The sequence below is a fragment of the Anastrepha ludens genome, chromosome 6 (assembly GCF_028408465.1).
Source record: "Anastrepha ludens isolate Willacy chromosome 6, idAnaLude1.1, whole genome shotgun sequence".
NCBI lineage: Eukaryota > Metazoa > Arthropoda > Insecta > Diptera > Tephritidae > Anastrepha > Anastrepha ludens.
In genome coordinates this window covers 83,771,429-83,796,458 of record NC_071502.1, presented here as the reverse complement: position 1 = coordinate 83,796,458, position 25,030 = coordinate 83,771,429, and the positions used below count along the sequence as shown (strand labels likewise).

The 25,030-nt window shown below is 37.5% G+C and overlaps 1 protein-coding gene across 1 annotated transcript; it reads left to right on the top strand.

Annotated features, from left to right (window-relative positions):
• The first annotated feature begins 12,940 nt into the window (after positions 1-12,940).
• LOC128867144 (uncharacterized) lies at positions 12,941-18,238 on the top strand. The gene has a single exon (XM_054108243.1). The coding sequence runs from the start codon at positions 12,941-12,943 to the stop codon at positions 18,236-18,238; it is 5,298 nt and encodes a 1,765-aa protein (XP_053964218.1).
• Positions 18,239-25,030: the final 6,792 nt, after the last annotated feature.

The window sequence follows — 25,030 nt, the reverse complement described above, 5'->3', positions numbered from 1 at the left end:
TCTAGGTTTTTCACCCTGTTTTGGTGTTACAGTGCCCTTAAAAATGCTGTTGCACAGTGTTATTTTTCTTTCATAAAATGTTTAACGAACTCTCAATTGCTAAATCGATGCTTACGTATCGCAGGTGGCGCAAAATTAATGATCCAATATGGTTTTTTTAATATATTTTTTAAAAATAAAAAAAACTTTTGTACGCGCCCCATTTGTATACTGCTCACAAGTGTCAAATGTGGTTAACGAACGACGCCATTTGCAAGAATTATAAATCGTCCAATAGGGTGATTAATTTTGTACCACCTGGTATCGAGTGTTTTTTAGCTGCATCGATATCGATAACTATGGTTTGACAGCTGAGAATGGACCACTGTTCAGGTAAGTTTGGTAAGTCATCATGAATCGTTTAACACCAGAACAACGCTTCCAAACTATGGAAATTACTTTGAAAAAAACTAAATCTGTTCGCGAAGTTCATAGAGCGAAGTGTTGAAGAAGACTACGAGATGCTGATTCCTCGTAGGTCAACTTGTTGGCCTTTATCCTTCGACTACGTGGAAAATTTTACGTAAGAATCTTGACTTCCGTGTCTATAGAATACAACACTTTCAAGAATTGAAGCGAAATCACCATCGTTTGCGTCGCATTTCTTCTAATTGAGCTCAGGAACTAATCCAAACACCTAACAGAAGTGTACGCGTCAAATATTTATTTTTTTATAATAAAAAAAAAAATAGCTTCAAACAATATTTCTGTTTTGTATTATCATTTTAAATTCTCAAGCTCTTAAACAAAACACCCTTTATATCCCTAATTTATCCCTGGAGCTTAACTTGAGATATTTCCACAGTTGAGCATGCAAACCTGAATGCAGCGGGGCTTCAAGCAGATGTTCGAATTTAAGTTTGTGATGTTTACTCTTTTTATAAAAATTGTATAAAATTATTTTAAAACCCAATTTTTTAATTTAAAAAACTAATGTCTTGACATTTACGATCTCCATCTTGCTCAACATATTCACGCTGAATTTGAGAGGAAATATTAAAAAATTATTGAAATTCCCGTATATATTATATTATATTATTACTCTTGGATAATTCTTTTGCATATATTTTGAATATAAAGGAAAATATCAAAAATATTCACTGGGTTTAGCATTTTTCTTTTCTAAACAAAACTCCCTTTTTCAGGGCGCTATTACTCCCCTTAGAAGTTATGTCAGAGGTAAACTTCCTAAATTTCATGGCGACTTACTTTTTTATCTGATTAAAAATATAATTAATTAATATATAAACTCTTCCAAAATTCCAAATATGCAATTTCTATTTACATTTCTTTCTTAAATATTTGATTTGAAAACAGTTCAAAAATTTTAGAAATACTTAGTACCATTATGATAAGTCGAGCACGATATTCAGAACTTTATACTGGTTTTCGTTTAAATGAAGTCGTAAAATTTACGTAGGGTTAAGGATGTTGATCGAATGCAATGTTTTCAACAGAGGTATAGCTTTTCTAGATATTCCAGTAATTTTTGTTCGTCATTAACTCATCCAGAAGAAAACAGTATATTGTGAAAACATAATATCTAACTTGAATTGAATTCTGAAATTCTCTGGTATGATTTTGTACAAATTTCTCCTAAAAGCCATTTACCGTTCTACCCTCCATTTGTGGGGCAACATTCTGAAATACTCACCCTTTAAGAAAACGTTTATTTACGATTGTAGTGAAACCATCGCTTATACGATGCTCGATACTGTACATATTTGCCTCGCTTAAATGCTAAAAAGTATCATTTTTTTTTGCCAATTCACTCCTCGAAAATACTCAATTTAATTGACAACAGAATGTCGAAGGTCAGGCAACTGCATCATAAAATAAATTTAAATCGAAGTCTTTGTCTGCATGAAATTTATTTCCCAACAGAGAGAAGAGTTTTTTTCGAAACTGCAGCTTCAGGTCGTTAAAAAAAACAATATTTTAATTCGAAAACAAACTAATGTAAATGGTTATTTTCCAAGGTAGTATATAACTACATATGTACAAACAAATACAAATAAAGTGCAGGTTCTGCAGCAAAAAAATATTAAAGCGAACTGAAAGAATTTTTCGTATTTTAATTTTGTACGCTCCTGGTCGGCTTAACTTTTTTAGTTTTAACTATTGAACTTAAAATATAGAATTTAAAAATCTCTAAAATTCTTGAATTAACAAACTGTTAGTAAATAAAGAGGTAGTAGGAGCACATTAGGAATGAACACTTTAATAAATGTAGCCTACCAAGAGTGAAAAAATGCAATCGGAGATATTGGCGAAGTATTCCAAAAACCAAATTCTATATTAACTAATAAAAGTATATAGCGGCGCTTCAATCGACTTACAAATGGGTGTAACATACGAATTATAGATGGTGAATTTTCACTGGTCTGCTGGTCTACAATTTGTGGGAATCTTACTGTGAATCCTGCAGAGATTACTGGAAGTAAAAATAAGGAAAAAGTCTTACGGCGTAGAGTTTTTCAAAAATAACCAAAAAACATTTCACAAAATTTTCAACAAAAATAAAAAATTAAAAATAAAAATAGAAAAAAATCTTAGAGGTAGAATTTTTCAAAAATAACCTTAAAACCGTTCCCAAAAATAACGGGTGGTTTTTTAGCTATTATCTTTCGAAACAGTTGGTTTAAACAGCTGACGCACGTTTCGTGTTTTGTTTCACTGTCAAACATCTTCAGTTTGGTCTATAATTTAACCATGAATCGTCTTGCAAACGAACAACGCTTGAAAATCATTGAATTTTATTATAAAAATGCGGGTTCTGTAAAGAAAGTTTATCGCGCGCTTCTTCCATTTTATGGTCAGTTTAAGGGAGGGGTCTAGGGTTTGACTTTCAAAAAATCGATTTTTTGGAAATAGCTTTTTCTTATAGTAAATCATCTCAAAAATATTGTCCCAAAATTTCAGCTCAATCGGAGCAAAACTTTTGGAGTTATAGACGTTTTTGTCCCCACTCCTCTGCGACAGCTGCGAGCGTTTGGAGCGGAGCGTTTTTTTCAAACGCGTTTTTCTCGAAACCACTTTTTCAAAGTCCGTGACTATTAGAACTTCAACAATATTTAACCGATCCTTTTCAAATTTGGTATACAACTTCTATATATAAAATACCTCCCCCCCACTGAGAGATTTTTCACTTTTTTGTTTTACATTAAGGGCGGTTTCCACTTATACAGCGAAAAAATCAGTGAAAATCGCACTTTTTGCTTCAAAAACGCGCTGGCAACGTAAAAATGAAAAAAAAAAAAAAATCGGAGCCAGTGGGGGGAGGTTTTGGTGATAATTTAACCAAATAATTCTGTTTTTTTATTTCAGGTGATTCTACAACTAGATACGATAGTCACCGCAAATCACCTTTTGGAAAAGGCGTTTTCGGAAAAGTTACCTCACCGGCTTATTTCCCGATATTTTCTTACAAAAATTTAGTACAATATTGTTGAAATGATGCTTTATAATGTACAAAAAGTTTAAATACATTTTCACTATTCATATCTCTAAAGCAAAGTCTCAAAAATTCATTAAAAAAATGCTCAAACCCTAGACCCCTCCCTTAATCGACCCACTGAAGCGGCTATTCAAGCTATTGTGACTAAATTTAGAACCAAATTTACATTATTGGACATCAAACCACCAACACGCTTACGTAGAGTGCGAACTGAAGAAATTATGGGCTGGAGGTATCATTGGACCGTACTTCTTCAAAGATGCTGCGAATCGTAACGTAACTGTGAATGGGCAGCGCTACCGTGAAATGATATCCAACTTTTTTTCCCCCAAAATCCAAGAGCTTGACTTGCATTACATGTGGTTTTAGCAAGACGGTGCCACATGCCACACAGCACGCGTAACAGTAGACTTGTTGAGAGGCGAGTTCAGTGAACATTTTATTTCACGTTCGGGTCCTGTCAATTGGCCACCCAGATCGTGCGATATAATACCTTTAGATTGTTTTGTGTGGGGCTATGTTAAAGCTCATGCCTATTCAGACAAGCCTGCTTCAATTAACGCATTGGAAGACAACATTAAAGCATTTATATGTGAGATACCGGCCGAAACATTGGAAAGAGTATGCCAAAATTGAACTAAGCGGATGGACCATTTGAAGCGCAGTCGCGGTCAACATTCGCATAAAATAATCTTCAAACATTAAATTATATGGACTGTACTATCGATTTAAATAAAAATTTCATGCATTTTTCTGAATTTTACGTGCGTTATTTTGAAAAACTTTCCTATAGATCTTAAAAAATCACCCTTTATTTAACAAAAACTAAAATTTGTCTGCTAATCAAAAAGTATTGGGAATCATGTTGTGAAATTTTGCAGAGATTACTGGCCCTTGGGGGAGCCTGTTATCCCTAGAGGGCGCGTCCACGGGTGGTGGATAGGGGAACACCTCCCAGATATGGAAGGTAGGAGAGTAGGTCTCCCGCGAACCACACAGGCCGAAGACGTAAACATCGTTAAAAAAACTCCCTCAACCCAAGGTGTGATGCGACCCGTGCCTATTGGGTGGGCTTGGCAGCCGGGGGACTAAACAAGGCTGTCTTCGAACGGAGCCCTCCTGATATCAGGCCGCCTCAGGCTGTAACGGCCTTGCCATAGTATGGGGCTCTGCCATGGTCGACCGGTTATTTCCCCTAATTCCTCTTTGGCCACCGCACATGGCATGGCCCCTGGGCGGGGCAGGTGACCGTACGAACCAGAAAAAAATGAAATCAGACAAAAAACAAAAATAGGATTAATCCTAGGTCATGTATTGTAGCCAAAAATCACTTAAAGATATTTTTAATCTCATCATATAGTTCACAGGATGTGACGGCCGTTGAGGTAGAAGCCGCTGACGGTGTCAGCATCACACTTGCATCCATCCATATGGCACATGATCGGCCAGCACCGCCTGAGGAGGCTTGTAGGCTTGTGCTTGAAGGAACCAGAAACAAAATCCTGCTACTCGGATGCGACGCCAACGCGAGGCATGCGTTGTGGGGAAGCTCTGAGACAAACGACCGAGATGAGTCTTTATATAATTTTATTATTAATACTAACTTATCGGTATGTAACAGGGGTAACTCTCTCACTTTCACCTTTCCTAGTACGGAGTACTTCAGAGGATGGGAGGAAGTGATTGATGTTACTGTACTGTCTGAAAATAGCTCAGTAAGGGTAGATAATTGGAGGGTATCCAATAAAAGGCCTTTTTCTGATCATAGTTGGATCCTGTACGATTTGTATCTTAAGGTAGATCCACGCTTACCGTATCGAAATCCTTTAAGAACCAACTGGAAGAGGTTCAAAAATGCAATAAACAAGAGGATAGGAGAGATTCCTATCCCTCAAATCACTCCCACGGAAAACCTTGAGAGTAGGGTCATAACATTGGAAAAGGCATTTAGTAGGGCCTACAAAACGTCCTGCCCCATAAAATTTAGTAAAAAAACTCACCCTCCTTGGTGGAGCAGTGAGCTCTTAAAACTAAGGGAAAAATCTAGATCAACGTTTAACCTTAACTACTCGACGGGAAATTGGGAATTGTACAGAGAAAGTCGGAGAGAATTTTGTTCGTCAATCGAATCCACCAGGGATTCTGCTAGGCTCAGCCATATTCTTTCCAAAGACCACTCAATGGCTTCTTGGGTTAAGAAACCTGATGGAACTTGGACTACCACGGCAGAAGAATCGCTAGAGCTTCTGCTAAACACGCATATTCCGGGATGCAGCGCTCACGAAAGTGGGATGGGAAATATTAGGCGGAGCCAATATAATCCACAGCATCTTGCAAATGAAATTATTACCAAGGAAAAAGTTGCATGGGCAATCAAATCTTTCTCACCCTTTAAATCTCCGGGGCCAGATGGGATCATTCCAAAGATGTTACAGGAAACCTTGGACTGTATCCTACCATGGCTAGAAGAAATTTTTAAAGAGTGTTTAAACTTAGGCCATATTCCAGATAGTTGGAAACTAGTCAAGGTCATCTTCATACTAAAAGTAGGTAGGAGGGGGCATGAATCAGCGAAGGACTTCAGGCCAATAAGTCTTTCATCTTTCCTGTTAAAAACTTTTGAAAGACTTTTGGATATGCACCTCAGAAGCTCTTTGGAGGGATCTGGTATATCAACTGCACAACACGCATACCTTAAAGGCAAATCTACGGAGACAGGGCTTCACGAGATAATCCGAACATTAGAGGGCTCTCTAGAGAGCAAACATTATACCATGGCGGCATTCTTGGATATAGAAGGCGCCTTTAACAATGTTAGTACAGATGCCATCCAACGGCCGTTGATAGACCTAGAGGTGGACAGTTGCTGGGTCATCTCCATGCTAGAAACCAGGATCATCAAAGCTAATATGGGTAATATCAACACAACCAAGAAGGTCCACGGGGGCACTCCACAGGGGGGAGTATTATGTCCACTTCTTTGGCTATGTGTGATCAGCAAAATCTTAATAAAACTTAATGGAGGTGGGGTAAAAGTGGTGGCGTACGCTGATGATGTGGTGGCAATGGTGTCAGGACTGTGTCCCAATACGATCAGTGGGATCATCCAAAGGGCGTTAGGCGAGCTTAACTCTTGAGCCACAGGATGTGGCCTAAGTTTAAACCCGCGTAAAACAGAACTTATGCTTTTTACCACCAGATACAAGGTACCAACTTTTACCCTTCCGAATATCAACGGTCTTGAACCTAAGCATACATTATGGCTGTATAAGGCGGCCTATTTTATAGTATGGTTCGGTAGTTTGGTGGAAAGCTCTAGGGAGAGAGTACAATTCCAAATTACATATCTGCGTATACATATTTGTATGCAAGTACGAGCATGTACATAAATTAGCTTACATTTTTTGATGATAGTCCGATTCAGATCCGAATCAGTTAGAACTCGAGGAACTATTCGAAAATCGAATTTTTATTACTTTATTAAAAACTGCAGGAATTTTATTCAAAAAAGGATACACTCCTCATATAAGAAGCAAACAGAAGGACGTTTTAGAATCCTTTACTTTGTTGTATATCTAGTTTAGAGACAAAGCAGCAATTAAATACGAGGCAAATATTAAAAAAATTAACAATATAAAAGCCGAGCCCAAAAGACAGACTGTCCAGGCTGGAAAAACTCGATTTGGACAGAAGAGGATAATCCTAAAAGGGGGTATGTGGGCAGCCTATGTCGCCAACTCGATACGCAAGTTTCCTTAAAATCAACCACGCCTCAACTGTGTCTACAAATTTCGCTTCAGTGGAAATAAATTTTATGTGAGCTCCTTTGGCTACCAAGTCACCGAATGCTGCCCGCTCGCGGCACGCTACGGCTGAAGTGTTGATTTTTTTCATATATTACCAACACTTTTCTCAGTTTTTCATAAACAAACCACTGTTATGACCGCGGTGGGGTTAGCCAATCAACTGATTTTTTCAAATTCGCTGAGAGCCGACTCTGATCTTGGCCGTATCTCCTGAATTCTTTTCGCCATGGATTTGCCAATCTTCTCAAAATTAGGGTTTGAGCCAATTGCTTTTCTAATGAGTTCCTTTTCATCACCGAAATATGCTAAGAGGTAATGCACAAGCGGCTCATCGCTTGAAATACAAGCATTTCGTAGCAAATTTAAAGAAAATTAGTTTTCTCTTTAAAATTATACTGCAACATATTTTTTGCCGGAAAAAATATATAAATGCAAATAAAATCAGTAACAAGTTTTATGTATGCGGTCAACAAAATGGCATTCAAATTTCGCCTGGTGCATAAATCATATTGTACAAACACTACAACGGCCAAAAAGAAAACACACGAAATATGGAATTAAAATAAAAATTTTACACTACTTTTCAAGGACAGTTCGGCCATTTGCACGTTTTTTGCTATATCTGAACAAACTAAATGCCTAGTCCTGGATATGTTGCTTATACAAATTTACGTATATATGTAATGTTGTACATATCCGTATATGTGGCGTATTTGGACACAGATAAAGGGTGAGTCTTCTTATGTCACTGGAAAATATTACATTTTTGCAGAGCAATCAAAAATTATAAAATTACAAACAAAATAACTTTACAAGTTAAGGCTTCTCCAGAAGTGTTTCAGTTTCCTCTTTCTTACTCTTAGTAGTATTTGAAAATTGCTGGAAATAATATTTATGGTTTAACTGCTCACTGGGTCAATTTCTAGCTCATTTAACCTTAAAATTTCCTCTCGAGTATTAAAGCAATTTTAAATTTGATTTAGGTCTAATTCTCGACTGGAAACTAAATTGTAACATCAATGTAGAGGACAGGGTAAAGGAAGCTACTGGAGTTCTATTTTCATGCAAAAAGGCAATAGGACGCAGCTGGGGGTTTTAACCAAAGAACACTTACTGTCTATATACTATAGGACCGTTATCAGACCTATCCTCCTTTACGGGATTACAGTCTGGTGGCCGACTGTCGTCAAGACTACGATTAGTAAAAGTCTCCAGAAAGTTCAACGTATAGCACTTATATGTATCAGTGCTGCTCTTTGAACCACACACTCTGATAACCTGAATACTCCTTTCTTCTTACCTCCCCTTGGTATATGGAATGCAGGTAAAACGGCTGGTTGGTTCAAAGACAGAAAATAACCAGTTCGTCTCTTATTTCTTTCAATCCACATTCTAGCAAATTTTGATATAGCGAACTCGTTTTTACGATAAAAAAATTGTACTATCCGCTTTCAATTAATGATTGGCGATGGTATAACTCTCCACCTTTATTCAGCAGATGTATTTATTTGTATATCTAAGCAGTTTTAGATACCCACGCTTAACGAACTCCTTCGACTGGATTACTATTAAAAAAATCCTTGCTTCAGTGACTTTATTCAGAGAAGGTTCCTGGTTGGAAGGGTATGCATTTTGTCAGGAACTTTCCTCTATATCTCATATATTAGACTTTATAAAAGTAGACGATCGCCACTACAGAAGCAGCGATGAATCAACTACAGGAGCAGGCGGTAAACTTTTATCAGTGTCCTAACCAAAAGACTGGCAGAGCGCTCGAAAGCAGTCGGAGAACGCGTGACTCTTGTCCTAGTTGCTTCTCAATACTTTCTTATCAAACCCATATAGGTAAGAGCTGAGAAACGAGCTTTAAAATCAAATGGTTTCTTTAATGAAATAGCATGTGAAAGCTCCTTTGATTATCTACTCTATGACAAGCAGACTTCAAGTCCGCTCTGTAAGAGCTCGGCGAAATCCAGAACATGAAATGTCATAAGAATATTTTGACTGGAGTGGTTGCTCTTGAAGAAGATCTCAAATTGAAATTAAGGCAACTCTCAACAATTTTGTTGAGGAAAATGAGTAACGACCGATAAAAATACAATCGGTGTGATTCAACATCTTTGAAGGTTTCTACTGAAGTAATGCTGTAAAAAACAATGACGTGAAATTACTATATCATATTTTCTTTGTCCTTACAGTCAGTTAGTTACCGAGTAGTTTTAAGCACAGTTTTAATGAATCGAATGCCTTACTTATAAAAATGTATGTTGACCTCATCAATGCAGATTTTTTTGCAGAAGAGCCAATCTTCAGCGCAGACCACCAATACCTGCAACATATTGAGTAGGGAGCCGACATTTAAGGTAGAGGGAGAGTTCCTGGTAAAATACGTAATATACATTTCCTGAAACCTTTCAAATCCACTTTAAATCACCTGCAGACACAAGGTTTGGCTATTTTCTTTTTTTAATTAAATTTTTTGTATTTTGTTATTTAAATATAATTCATACTGCCACAAAAAACATATAACTTAAAGCTTTAAACTTTGTACAAAATTTTAAACAATTCAACAAAATTTCAAAATTTTTTACCAAATTTTAAATTCCGAATATACAGATTGTAAAGTCGTTTCCAGTTCATGTGGATTTTTGATATAATTCTTTTTTTTTGTTGGCGGTGTTACATACAATATTTTCCTCCATATAACGATTTCTCAAAATTTCTTTATATGGACAGATATCGATGGTTTTCGAGAAAAGCGGCACAACTCAAAATTAACTCAAATTCGGAGTTTTGCCGTTAAAAGCAAAAATCAACTACAGAGTTTATATATTTTTATCTGGAAAAGCGTCATAAGCGAATCTTGAAGCAATTCTGATAGATGGCGTTAGTGTCGTTTTGTCAGGTGATCGAATTGGCGCGTCACTTATCTAGAAAACTGACCCAACTCAGTATTTTGTATTTTTGAGTTGTGTCACTTTTCTCGAAAACCATCGATATGCTCTCACTTGGAACTCCTCTTTAAAAAATCATAGTAGACATCTTTAGTGGTACTTGGGCAGTCCCAGAGTTGTACTTCAACCATTTCACCAAAGCTCTATTAACATCGAATTCTTTGTCAGCCACCGAAAACCTGCAACATTTCATTTTGAGATTTTAGACGAAAAAATAGAAACTTGAAAGATTTTTGGAATTTTATCAAATTCAGAATTACTAAATTCTTACGAAATTCTCTACAAAGCCCCAGGAGCTCTGAAGCGGTTTGTATCTATAGTCTAAGTTGTAATGTAGTGTTTACTTCCGCTGCAACGGTGTATGCAAGCGCCATATGCAAGTATATGTTTTGTGCATGTAGCGTACATAAGCACACACACACACATTTAAATCTGTGTACGCTTGTATTTTTACATTAATGCATACATGCACCGTTTCGGCGTGAAACTAAATTTAATAAATATTTATGAATGCAAAGGAGAGCAAAGGCCAAAATCGCGCAACCTCCCATTTTGGATGTGTGACCATCTACATGAGGGCAATAACAACAACAAAACACACATATCAGCACATTACATTTACAAGGATTGCACCATATGCAGAGGTGGTCTAACACATACTTCACATATGCCTCCCATTTTTCATTAGTATATGTATTTGGCTATGTGTATGTGTGTGCGTGCATTGCTACATATTTATTCGCGCCATGCGCTGCTTGTGGTTGCACCAGCTGTGCTCAATGCACTTTGTGGTCAATACCATGTTTGTATGTATGTGTGTATGTTATATGTATGTATATATGCAATCTTTTACAATTTTAGTTGTTGTTTTTTTTTTTCAACATTCACATATTTTTATAGCACATATCTTTGTGTGTTTTTTCAATTCTCTTTGCTTTCATTTTTTCTTTATTCTTCCCATGAACTTCCCCTTACCACAGATTACCAATTGTTCGCTTTTTAATTGCAATGAAAGAAAAAAATAAAATGCTTGTTTTACCTATTTTATTTCAAGTTTTTGTTGGTAATGTGTGTTTTGTGCTCGCTTTTTACCTTTTTCTCTCGTTATTTTCTATTCGCCGCTCACTGTTTTCGCCATGTCATACTACTCTCCCTCTACGGTCTTTACACCTAAATACTAGCATATGTGCATATGTGTGTTTGCATGGGGAGTGTGAGACTTTGACCCTATGGTGCAATTAAATTTTAACCGCAATTCACTATTCTTTCGCACTTATTTTTGTGACTCCTCTATTCAACATTCGTTTGCTTTGTATTGTATGCGAATACTTTAAAGCTATGGTGAGGGTAACTATTCGAGAACAGTGATTGAATTTTGTTGTAAATTTAATTATTTCAATGCTTAAAAAAACAAAAAAAAAATAAAGGAAGTTTAAATAACAAATTGTTTTGCTGTTTTTATCGACTTTTGCCGTCTAAGAACTCTCTCTCTCTCTATGGAAAAGCTTGTTCATGTCTGGGAAAAAATAGTACTTGCGTAATGAATGTAGGTGAGGCGATAGCATGTCCAAAACAATTATTAAAGCTGCATATTCAGTTCAAAATTCAAAAAACAAATTAAGTTTCTAAAACTTTTACCTTCTGCGTACTGTGCAATATGATAATTTTCAGGAAAACTCTTTTGCTTGAATTAAAAGTGGCATCTTATCGATTTTTACGATCTCGGAATTTTCGGGATCTCAGTATAGCAATTTCGGGATCCCGGTATTTGTTCCAAGATTCTAATATTCATTATTTTGCTGCAAATTCAATCATGTTTTTTGAGAAGCTTTTCCGCCACATAATCAATAATAAATAAATAATTTTAAAATATAATTTTTTTTATTTAAAGTGCAAATTATTTCAACCCTTAATAACCAAAGACAGTACTTAAATCTTTATGCATCTAATAATACTTAAGCGGATATATATCTGATAAAATACGAGGGTCGTTTGAAAAGTCCGTCAAAGTCAGAGAGATGGCACTTGTTCGCAGCAGCACTAATTGGCATCTTCGGTATTCGCAGCAGCACTAATTGTCATCTTCGGTATTCGCATCACTAATTGGTATTTTTAATTATTTGCATCACTAAATGGCGTGATCATAACTGCAACTGTAATGTACCAAAATTCTTTGTATTTCCTTTTACTTCTTTTTATATACATATACATGAGTATGTACCAACATACATAAGCGTAGCTTAAAATTATATTGCGACAACTTAGAAGGTCACTTCTACCGCGATCGCCAAGTAATAAAGTTGTTAACCAGTCGTTAGCGCTTGTCTTTTATTTCGAAGCTTATTGCGTACACAGGGGGTGCAAACCAGCTCCTCCTCGAAACATTGGTGACCCCGACGTGATCGGGTTAGAAGTCTTTTCGCGTTATAACTATTCGAGTTTTAACTAAATAAAATTTTGCTCATTGCGTGCAAGTCCTTTCGCGTTATAACTATTCGAGTTTTAACTAAATAAAATTTTTCTCATTTCCGCGCAAGCAAAATTTGAGTGCAGTTATTGAAACTGTAAATCAATTTAATTCGTTCGTCAGTACATAACCGCATAACGGAGGTATCTGCTGATAATACAGCTACTCCTATTTTTTCGCATCTGTCGTGCTGCACACATTTAATTGTATTGCCAAAATGCCTAAAGGCAGCAAATCGAAAAAGGGTATCGACAACACATCATCCGATGCAACGCGCAACAGCTCCGATTCAATTTCGTTTAATAAAAGGAAAAGTGCGTCGATTAAGCATCAATTAACTGCGTTAAACAAAACATTGTCGTCGCATCGTCTTGATGAACTTGATGAAGCTGAACTTTCTGTCCACATGGAGTACGTTGAAAGTATTCACGACAACTTTGACCACGTGCATTCTATTCTCGAAGAAGCTGATCCACGCGAACTAGATGGAGTAGGCCGAGCAGAATTTTTCGACGTGTACCTAGAAGTCAAAGCAAAGCTGTCGCGTCAGCTCAATTCGCATCGGAAGACAAACGTAAGACATTCATCGACTGCTAGGCATTTCGCATTGGAAGAATCGCCGGCAACGTTATTCTCATCGCAAAGAAAGTCTCGCCTTCCTGAGCTGAAAATACCGAAATTTAGTGGAGCGTACATTGACTGGCCTAATTTTTTTGCCATGTTCAGTAGCGTTATTGACAAGGACCTCGAGTTAAGCAAAGTGGAGAAACTCCAACATTTACGCACTAGTCTACAAGGAGCCGCTTTGGAAACAATTTGCTCGCTAGAACCGGTTGAGGAGAATTATGACAAAGCCATTGCCCTATTGAAAAATCGATTTGATAATAAATTACTTATTTTTCAGGCTCACATTAGGGCGATTATCGAGTTGAAGAGTGTTGATAAGGGTTCAGCCAATCGTTTGCGCGAATTGTGCGACAATTTTAATTCCCATCTTCGTGCACTTAACACCATGGCAACACCAGAACAAATATCGGATGGTTTGCTCATACATCTTGTTACTAGAAAGTTCGATCAGAAGACGCAGGAGAAGTGGGAGGAGGACTTGCCCATGCAGACACTGCCAACTTTGAATTCAATGACCTCATTTCTGGAGAAGCGGTGCCGAATTATGGAAAATTTGGAAGGTGCTACGCAAACACTTAGCAATCAGATCGGTAAACATTCGAATGCAAATAAAGGTATGAGAAACGCTTTGGTAGCATCCTCAAGTAGCTCTAGCTTTTGCATATTTTGCGATTCAAAAGAACATTACATAAATAGCTGTTTAAAATTTTTAAATTTGTCGCCGAATTTGCGCTACAAAGAAGCTAAGCGATTGCAACTTTGCTTAAATTGCCTACGCAAGGGTCATAGTTTACAACGGTGTAAGTCTGGGCATTGTCGTCATTGCCCAGGCAAACACAATTCGCTTCTCCATATGAACCCGCATACCCCGTCTATATCCCCGTCTTCAAACCTACCAACAATTGAGGCTACAGCCCCTTCACAGCAAACACTCATTTCATCGTTAACTTCAAGTACAGTCGCTCAAGCCCCAAATTCGGGCGCCAATAGTAATGTGTTGCTTGCTACAGCTATACTTTCAGTCAAAAATCGTTCAGGTGACTTCGTTCCATGTCGTGCTATTCTCGACTCGGCCTCTCAAATAAATTTTGTAACCGCTCGCTTGGCAAATATGCTGCAACTTCCATTCAAACAATCTGCAATTTTGATTTCCGGTATCGGCGAATCAAACTTTGTTGCCGACAAAGAGATTGACGTTTTCGCACAGTCGCAAGATAAAGGCTACAACACTTCGTTCACTGCTGTGGTCACACCCAGTATTACAGATTATCGGCCTAACTTCAGCCTTTCTTCGGAATGGATAATACCGTCAAACATCAATCTAGCAGATCCATTATTCTTTAAACCCCAGCGCATTGACTTGCTCATCGGCGCGGGTTTGTTTTTTGATTTGATGTGCGTTGGCCAAATACGCATTGCTAGTAATTTGCCATTACTGCAAAAAACTCGACTGGGCTGGGTTGTCGCTGGTGGCGTTTCATATACCAACAAACAATCATCCTCACTCGCTGCCTGCAGCAAAAACGTATTTGAACATCAACATAATAACTCATTGAATGATATCGTAAAACGATTCTGGGAAATAGAGAATTGCTTCGACTCTGCTCCCCCTCCATCTAAAGAAGATGACTGGTGCGAGCAGCATTTCAAGAAATATTTCTCTCGACTTACTTCGGGAGAGTATTCAGTGCGTTTGCCAACAAAAACAGGCTTTAGCGATCTTGGCGACTCATACAATCGTGCTCTTCGCAGATTCAAAGGCTTAGAGCGAAAATTGGAAAATAATCATAACTTAAGAACTCAATATATTCATTTTATGAGTGAGTACATATCGCTGAACCACATGTCACTGGCAACACCTGGGCCAACAACAAAAACATTTTTTCTACCGCACCATTGCGTGCAAAAGTTTGACAGTACAACGACAAAACTTCGCGTCGTATTCGATGGCTCCGCAAAAACAACAACAGGCTACTCGTTGAATGACCTTTTGCTAGCGGGTCCAACTATTCAAGCAAAGCTGTTCAAAACTCTCTTACAATTTCGTTTTCGTAAATTCGCTCTGTGCGGAGATATATGCAAAATGTACCGATGCGTACGTATGACATCTCCAGACGAATATCTGCAATGCATTTTATGGCGCGAGAACCCACTCGATGAGGTAAAGGTATACAAGTTAGACACTGTAACATACGGAACAAAATCTGCCGCCTTTCTTGCAATACGAGCTATGCATCAACTTTCGTACGATGAAGAAGGGTCATTTCCAATAGGTGCAAAAATCGTGAGGAGAGACTTTTATGTTGACGATCTCATTTCAGGCGGAGATACTATAGAAGAAGTGGTTGAGATCAGACGTCAGGTTAAAGGTTTACTTCAGCGTGGAGGATTCAACATTCGTAAGTGGTGCTCAAACGAGGATGGCGCGCTGCAAGGTGTTCTTGACTCAGATTGCGAAAATCTTCTTAAATTCCACGATGGAAGTGATGTTGCAAAGACTCTTGGCCTCATCTGGGACCCTAAAACTGATAACTTCTTATTCTCATTTTCGCCTATTGATAATAACGCACGCACGACAAAACGCACGATACTTTCACATATTGCTAAAATTTATGATCCGCTTGGCTTGGTTTCGCCAGTCATTACGAAAGCAAAAATTTTCCTGCAAATCCTTTGGAAGGAAAAACTACAGTGGGACGAAAGCTTGCCTCAGTTGCTGCAAACTACCTGGAACGACATTTGTGTACAGCTTGGTCTAGTAAGCAGTTTTAAATTTCCTCGCTTTGTATTGACGCCTAATTCTAGTTGGGAGATTCACGCATTCTGCGACGCAAGCTTGGCGGCGTTTGGTGCATGCGTATACATTCGTTCGGAGTGTGATGGTATTTTAAAATCATGCTTACTTTGCGCAAAGTCGAGAGTCTCGCCTCTGAAGAGTTTAACTATTCCTAAATTAGAACTGTCGGCAGCCTTGCTGCTTGCGGAATTGGTGGCACCCATTTCACTAGATTTTCCACATTCTCACACCGTTCACTGCTGGTCAGACTCAATGGTCACTCTATCATGGCTTCGCGAACAACCAACAAATTTCAACATTTTTGTGTCAAATAGAGTTAGCCAGATACAAACACTAACCAAAGGTATGACTTGGCATCATGTGCCTACTTCTTTGAATCCGGCAGACATTCTTTCGAGGGGGTGCACTCCCAAAGAATTACTAAATTCTGAACTTTGGAGAAGTGGTCCACAATTTTTATCAAGAAGGCAATCGGATTGGCCTAATCTCCTGGATTTGTTAACTGATTTACCCGAACGGCGACGTAAAGTCTTAGTTGCTTCTCAACTACGAGACATAACACTCGATTGCAAGTACCACAACTCCTTTGAAAGGTTGCAGCGCATCTTTGCCTACATTTACTATTTTTGCCAACCGCACCGTACTCGCGTTGATGGTCAACCGTTGACTCCGCTGAATATTAAAATGGGTACACATTTGCTAATCCGTAACATTCAACAAATTCATTTTGCAGCTGAGCTCAAGGCGCTAAGATTTGACAAGAAACTTTATTCGTCAAGTAAGCTACACTCATTAAATCCGTTTATCGACTCATTTGGGCTTCTTCGTGTTGGAGGACGTCTGCAAAATTCTTTATTGGACTTTGAAGCAAAACATCCACCTTTGTTGCCAAAACATCATCCGGTCACAAACGCAATAATTGACCACTTTCATCGCAAATATCTACACGCTGGACCGCAGAGCGTACTGGCTTCAATTCGGCAGCAATATTGGCCAATTGGCGGACGCAAGACTGTTGCTAGCGTTATAAGTAAATGCATTCGTTGCTTCCGTTTGAAACCAATCATCTATGAGCATATCATGGGAAGCCTTCCAGCCGACAGGGTTCAGGCTAACAGAACATTTTTCACCACTGGCATCGACTATTGTGGACCATTTTACTACAAGTCGGAAGTTCGCAGCAGGCCACCCATTAAATGCTACATATGTGTTTTTGTCTGCTTCAGCACGAAGGCTTGTCATCTGGAGCTTACTCAGGACCTTTCTACATCATCGTTTTTGGCAGCTTTGAAAAGATTTATTTGCACAAGAGGCAAACCGCACACCATTTGGTCGGACAATGCAACGAACTTCGTTGGCGCTAAAAACGAGTTGCAAGAGTTAAGTCAATTGTTCTCAAGCAATTCCCATAACACTGAAGTCACTAATCAATGCAACTTGGAAGGCATCTCTTGGAAATTTATTCCGCCTCGTTCACCACATTTTGGCGGATTATGGGAGGCGGCTGTTAAGTCAGCGAAATTTCACTTTCTCCGCAGTGTTGGCCTCTCAATCCTGACATTCGAAGAGCTTCGTACTCTTGTATGTGAAATCGGAGCAATAGTTAACTCTCGTCCACTTTGTCCAATTTCAGAGAATCCAGATGATCTCAACGTGCTCACGCCGGCTCATTTTCTCATAGGTGCGCCATTTACATCCGTCGTTGAACCAGACGTAACCGGCCTCGATATCAGTCGCTTAAGCCGATGGCAGCGTGTTTGTCATATGCAGCAGGTATTTTGGAAAAGGTGGAGCAGTTCTTATCTCTCACTGCTGCAAGAACGAGTTAAGTGGCGAAAATCAACTGGAATTGTTCAAGTTGGAAATATGGTCATTTTGAAAGAAGAAAACCTTCCACCACTAAAATGGCGACTAGGACGCGTGGAGAGTTTAATTCGCGGCGCCGATGGTGTGGCTCGTATCGCCATCATCTACACTGCCAATGGATTAGTCAAGCGAGCTGTGGGAAAAATTGCTGTGCTCCCTATTGAAACTGAAGCGGTTGGAGACTTACACCTTCCAACGGGGGGAGGATGTTCGCAGCAGCACTAATTGGCATCTTCGGTATTTGCAGCAGCACTAATTGTCATCTTCGGTATTCGCATCACTAATTGGTATTTTTAATTATTTGCATCACTAAATGGCGTGATCATAACTGCAACTGTAATGTACCAAAATTCTTTGTATTTCCTTTTACTTCTTTTTATATACATATACATGAGTATGTACCAACATACATAAGCGTAGCTTAAAATTATATTGCGACAACTTAGAAGGTCACTTCTACCGCGATCGCCAAGTAATAAAGTTGTTAACCAGTCGTTAGCGCTTGTCTTTTATTTCGAAGCTTATTGCGTACACAGGGGGTGCAAGAACGAGTTAAGTGGCGAAAATCAACTGGGATTGTTCAAGTTGGAAACATGGTCATTTTGAAAGAAGAAAACCTTCCACCACTAAAATGGCGACTAGGACGCGTGGAGAGTTTAATTCGCGGCGCCGATGGTGTGGCTCGTATCGCCATCATCTACACTGCCAATGGATTAGTCAAGCGAGCTGTGGGAAAAATTGCTGTGCTCCCTATTGAAACTGAAGCGGTTGGAGACTTACACCTTCCAACGGGGGGAGGATGTTCGCAGCAGCACTAATTAGCATCTTCGGTATTCGCATCACTAATTGGTATTTTTAATTATTTGCATCACTAAATGGCGTGATCATAACTGCAACTGTAATGTACCAAAATTCTTTGTATTTCCTTTTACTTCTTTTTATATACATATACATGAGTATGTACCAACATACATAAGTGTAGCTTAAAATTATATTGCGACAACTTAGAAGGTCACTTCTACCGCGATCGCCAAGTAATAAAGTTGTTAACCAGTCGTTAGCGCTTGTTTTTTATTTCGAAGCTTATTGCGTACACAGGGGGTGCAAACCAGCTCCTCCTCGAAACATTGGTGTACAGCTTGGTCTAGTAAGCAGCTTTAAATTTCCTCGCTTTGTATTGACGCCTAATTCTAGTTGGGAGATTCACGCATTCTGCGACGCAAGCTTGGCGGCGTTTGGTGCATGCGTATACATTCGTTCGGAGTGTGATGGTATTTTAAAATCATGCTTACTTTGTGCAAAGTCGAGAGTCTCGCCTCTGAAGAGTTTAACTATTCCTAAATTAGAACTGTCGGCAGCCTTGCTGCTTGCGGAATTGGTGGCACCCATTTCACTAGATTTTCCACATTCTCACACCGTTCACTGCTGGTCAGACTCAATGGTCACTCTATCATGGCTTCGCGAACAACCAACAAATTTCAACATTTTTGTGTCAAATAGAGTTAGCCAGATACAAACACTAACCAAAGGTATGACTTGGCATCATGTGCCTACTTCTTTGAATCCGGCAGACATTCTTTCGAGGGGGTGCACTCCCAAAGAATTACTAAATTCTGAACTTTGGAGAAGTGGTCCACAATTTTTATCAAGAAGGCAATCGGATTGGCCTAATCTCCTGGATTTGTTAACTGATTTACCCGAACGGCGACGAACAGCTCCTCCTCGAAACAGCACTATTTGCGCATATAGCGGTTATGTTTAGTTAGTATCATCTCTTGAGAGAACACACATCGAATTTCAGCTAAATCGGTTTATTTCTTTGTGCTTCGCATTCATTTAAATCAAACAGGTCGAGAGATTCTCCGTTTCTATCACGAGAATGCACCAGTTCAACCCTTAACAAATTTATGAAAATAGGATTCCAACTCCTTTCACATCCCTCCTTTAGGCCAGACTTGGCTCCCTCGGATCCATCTCCCCAATTTGAAGAAATGGTTGGCGAAAAAAGATTTTATTCAAACGAACAACATTGCAAGATACGTGTACTGTAAAAAACGTTATGACCATATTTCAGTGTTTGCGAAAAAAATTGCTTCCTTATCCTTTTACGACTTGCTTAGGTTTAAATGTTTAGTTTTACTACACAAGACCATAAACACTCAGAAACCCAGATACCTCAAAGATCGACTTATGCCTTCAAAGTCCTGCCGTTCGTTAAACTTAGTCCCGATGAAATACAGTTGTTTGGTGACTGAACGTCAATACTTTGTGTTCTCTGTCCGTCTTTGGAATACCTTACCTTACAAAATTAAATGTATAAAAGAAAGCTGGTGTTTCAAAAATAAATTGCTTCGCTATCTTGCCGAAAATTGCTGAATGTACTTTAAATCTCTTCCTATTAATCCCTACTCCTACTACTACTATTTTTACCTTACTTTCCTTTTAATACTTTCTCCAACTTATACTTCTTTACTACTATCTGTAATTTTAATTTTGATTTTACTGTTAATCCTTTTATGTAAACTATTCTTAAGGTCAATCATTGTAAAAATGACCTATGGTTGTATGTTTTGACTTTAATAATAAATAAATAAATAAATGTTTTTGCGTGAACAGGTGGTTGCAGAAAGGAATTGCTATTTTTCATACTTGAACAAATGCTATTTTCTTTTACAATTTTTTTAAATTTAAATTTTGAACTATATTTGAAAATAATTCGCGGTCTCTAGCTGCTTCCAAGAGGAGACCCACACGTTGTATACCGGTCCACTGCCTTACGTTCCTCAACCAAGAAAACTACGTCCGATATTTCTTCTTCCTTCAGTGTTGCCCTGCAATATGAGTTGCAAGATTTAATTTTTCGGATTTTGTAGAATATGCCCCAAATATGAAGTTTTTCGTCGCAGTACTCCATTATTCGGAATGGATCAACAAACTAGAACAGCGTTTTATTGAAACGAGCAGGTGATTGCAGAAAGGAATACTAATTTTTCATACTTGGAGAAATCCTCTTATTCGGAAGGGATCAACCAACTAGGACAACGTTGGACGAAATCTACAGGCCTAAAAGGAGACTATGTTGAAAAAAAAATTAAGTATAGTAATTTTTATTTTTGCACGGACTTTTCAAATGACCCTCGTAACTTAAGGCATGTTAGAGTAAGCAAATGTATTTAGTAGTTGAAAGAAGCTCATGTATCGTACAATTTAAGCGAAGTAAGCGGAAAGAAGCAGGCTTTAACGGGTATTCATTTATGCTAAAATAAAAAATCGAGCAATTTAATGTAACTTTTTATAACAAGGATATGCATTTGTGCCCATAATTTAGAAAGTGATCTGAATCACTATGTAAAACAAAATAATTTTTATTATTAATTTCTCAACACATTACCTTAATCTGGCTACGATCCCTAAACTCTTTACATTGATGTCGAAAATAAAGCCGCAAACAGAGGGAAAGTCATCCCATGATCCCGGAATTGACAACCCTAATTTGAAATGCTTAAAATTTATCAAACTTGACCTTAGAAAGCAATTACTTCATCGAATTTAAATTTTAATATATTTTTTTCTCTTTATTTCTTCCTAAAATATTGTATATACGCCTGGTAAACTAGTAAATCAGCTCAGCCTTATAGCAAATGGATGGACAAGAAACCGAAAAGAAAAAAATGCAACACTAACATAAAAAAAACTGGAAAAATTTCAAAATTAAATCTGAGATCACAAATACCACAATTCAACAAACCGATAAAGTCAAATACCTCGGCATATACTTAGATAAGTTCTTGTACTACAATCACCACATTAACAACCAAATAAAGAAAACAACTAGAGCATATTATGTTTATAAGAAAATGTTCTCGACGAAATTTCTGCATAACAGGCTAAAATCAATTATGTATCAGGCATTGGTAAGACCTATACTCACATATGGGTGTCCTATTTGGTATAACTTGTCACCATCTTACATGGAAAGGATAAGAAAACTGGAAAGAAGGATTCTAAGATCATGCACTTCCTTATAAAGGACAGCAATAAGCAATTACACCAAATATGTATCGAATGCAAAAGTATATAACACAGCCAAAGTACCCAGAATCGACTGTCATATAATAAATCTAATCAGGAGACACATAATGCGCTGTCTTTACAATAATAATAACACTCTAATAAGGGCACCTTACCATGAAAGCGATGAATATTTCCTGTCAACCATTAAAAATGGATTTACACCACCGGAAACATTCCTCTATCTTGATAAGAACGGTTTTATACAAAATAAGGACCATATACCGATAATTTATCACATTCATAGAAGAGCCAACGTTACAACAGTCACGACAAAAGCCCTTAACAGAGAAAACCAACGTTTTGATACATACATCTCCCCCAGAGACAAAATAGAAGCCCTTGATATTAATAAAAAAAAAAAACACCAGTCTAACGGTTAGACGCGATAGAAGTGAAACCTTCCGTAAAACAAACTGAGAGAGAATAAGACGAAAGCAGCATTAGGAGCAAGATAATTATAGGTTCATTATAATATTGCTATAAAGTTCATATTTTATTTTCTTCATTTTATTATTATTCATCCTCAATGTTTTCAATTTCAACAAATGATACGAGTGGCTTATGATAGCTAAAATATGATACAAATGCTTTGGTTTCGATGTTGTCAACATGTCTTTGAAATACCGCGTCAATGGTTGTTTTTGATCGTGTTGTCGATTCAGTGCGATTGTTACACATTTTTAAATTGAATATTGTATTGAGAACGTCAATTAAAGGAACCGCTGTGTCCAATGCAAAATTTACGTTAAAATCGCCACTTAAAATCATTGGAACTTTATTGTAATCTTTTCTAAGTATCCGCGATACTTCTGGTGTATACTTTATTAAATTTTCGTGGATGAATTCCGTGATGCTATTTATTGATTTTTTTTTCTGTCGATATTCACGACACTTTTCTGCATTATTTTTCGGCATAATTGCGGTAAATATTTAAAAATGAAAATATTTACGAATATAAAAATACACACGCGGTTGCTATTATGAGCGTCCCCAGCAAAACCTGCGTGACCGAAACTCTAACACAATTACATTTTTTTGAATGTTATTGTACAAACACATATGCACGCAGGTTTTGCTGGGGCGTGACCGAAACTCTAACACAATTACACATATGCACTCGTATTTGTTTGAAAATCGACTTTTTTTTTGGTTCTCCGTCACCTTTGGAAAATGTGTAAACAGTAAGCAAACTTTATTCATATATTTTTCCTCATTTTTGCATCAGTAAAATTAAACAAACGCCGTAGCCGAATGGGTTGGTGCGTGACTACTATTCAGAATTCACAGAGAGAACGTCAGTTCGAATCTCGGTGAAAACACCAAAATTAAGGAAAACTATTTTTCTAATAGCGCTCACCCCTCAGCAGGCAATGGCAAAACACCGAGTGTATTTCTGCCATGAAAAAAAGCTCCTCATAAACATATCATAAAATAAAAAAATAAAATAACTGTATAAAAAAATGTTTTTCTTGCGCTTCGAACCAAGGATTTTGGATCGGAAGCTCACATTGCTAGCCGCTCGGCTATCGCGCCATGCTGTCGGCGCTGGCCTAAAAGTTATTTAGTTCGTCGCTACGTGTATATGTAATATTCGTAGCCAAGTTTCGCTTTTTTCGTTTCACTTTTTCTCAAATCGCTCCCAACGATTCTAAAGAAGTTTTCACTTCAAAATGCTGGTGGCTAAACAATACACAAACGTAAACACTATTTCATGCCGAATACGCGACATAACTTCCTTTTAAACCATTTTATCTTCTATTAAAAAAACTAAGCATGCACTGTTTTTTACAGGTTTTTTTTCTTTGCAATATAATCATAAAATATTATAAAAGCTTCAAATTAAAGCAGACACATCTAGAGTCATTGTACAATCATATCATATACTTAAAACTATTGTTTATTTTAGTACATAACATTATTAATACCAAATAAATAATCAACTTAAAAAAAAAACCGAAAAGACTTCTTCCAACAATCCCTTCTTGTATTTCGCAGTATGAAATAACTAAAACAGCTGAAAATTTCCATGCTTCGTAAACTAGGCATTGTAGTACCAGAAAAATGTAAACTTTTCCAAATAAGTTACTAGTAAATAAAAGTGGCGCAACATACAAAAAACACGTCCTATAGCCACATAATATATTAAGCTTTTATTTTAGTGAAGAAGAAAACACTAATCTTAAAAATTGATTTTCAGTAGAGACCTTTTCGATACTGCACAGGGTGGGCCAAGTAAAACCTACAAATATTGTCTTTGATGGTCTTGCTGTAAAAGTGCTAGCCCAATTTGAATTTTTTATGAATTCATCTTAATATCTGATAATACCCAATTTGCCGGAACAACGCACAATAGAGACTTTTCGACAAATATTGTTCAATAATCCTAGATAAGACAGTTTTAGAGTGATTTTAATCATTTTTTTCTTAAAATGCTCACAAATGGTTTTACTTCCAGATTGTGTAGGCCTGAAATTCAATTTTTTTTAATTTTTTTTTTTATTATATCAAAACACACCCTTGATTAGGGGTATTTTTATGAAAAATTCAGAAGAACTTAAAAAACAAAAAATTATATGTATTCAAATTCGTTTTGGCATCTTTTTATTGCGGCAAGCACGCAAATTTCCAAACCCCTTAGGGATGAAATCATTGCCTAAATACCTAAGGCTTTAAAATAATTTTTTCTAGTACAAGCCTAGAATATTCACCGGAAAAATATAAAAAAGTTAATACGTTTTTGAGGTTGCTGAATCCGAATTTGTTGTCCATTTCGAATGACGGTGTCAAATTGAAAGTCCTTCCGAGATCAAATATACGCATACGTTTTTGGAGTTGCTTAAACCGAATTTGTTATCCGTTTGCCAGTTGGCTACATCTACGGGTACTAATTAGAAGCGGAATAATGTTGGCCTTGATTTACCTTAAGGTAAACGTTCCACAAAA

What these genes read in the sequence shown, in the direction of transcription:
- LOC128867144 (XM_054108243.1), top strand. Translation starts at nt 12,941, where the DNA reads ATGCCTAAAGGCAGCAAATCGAAAAAGGGTATCGACAACACATCATCC.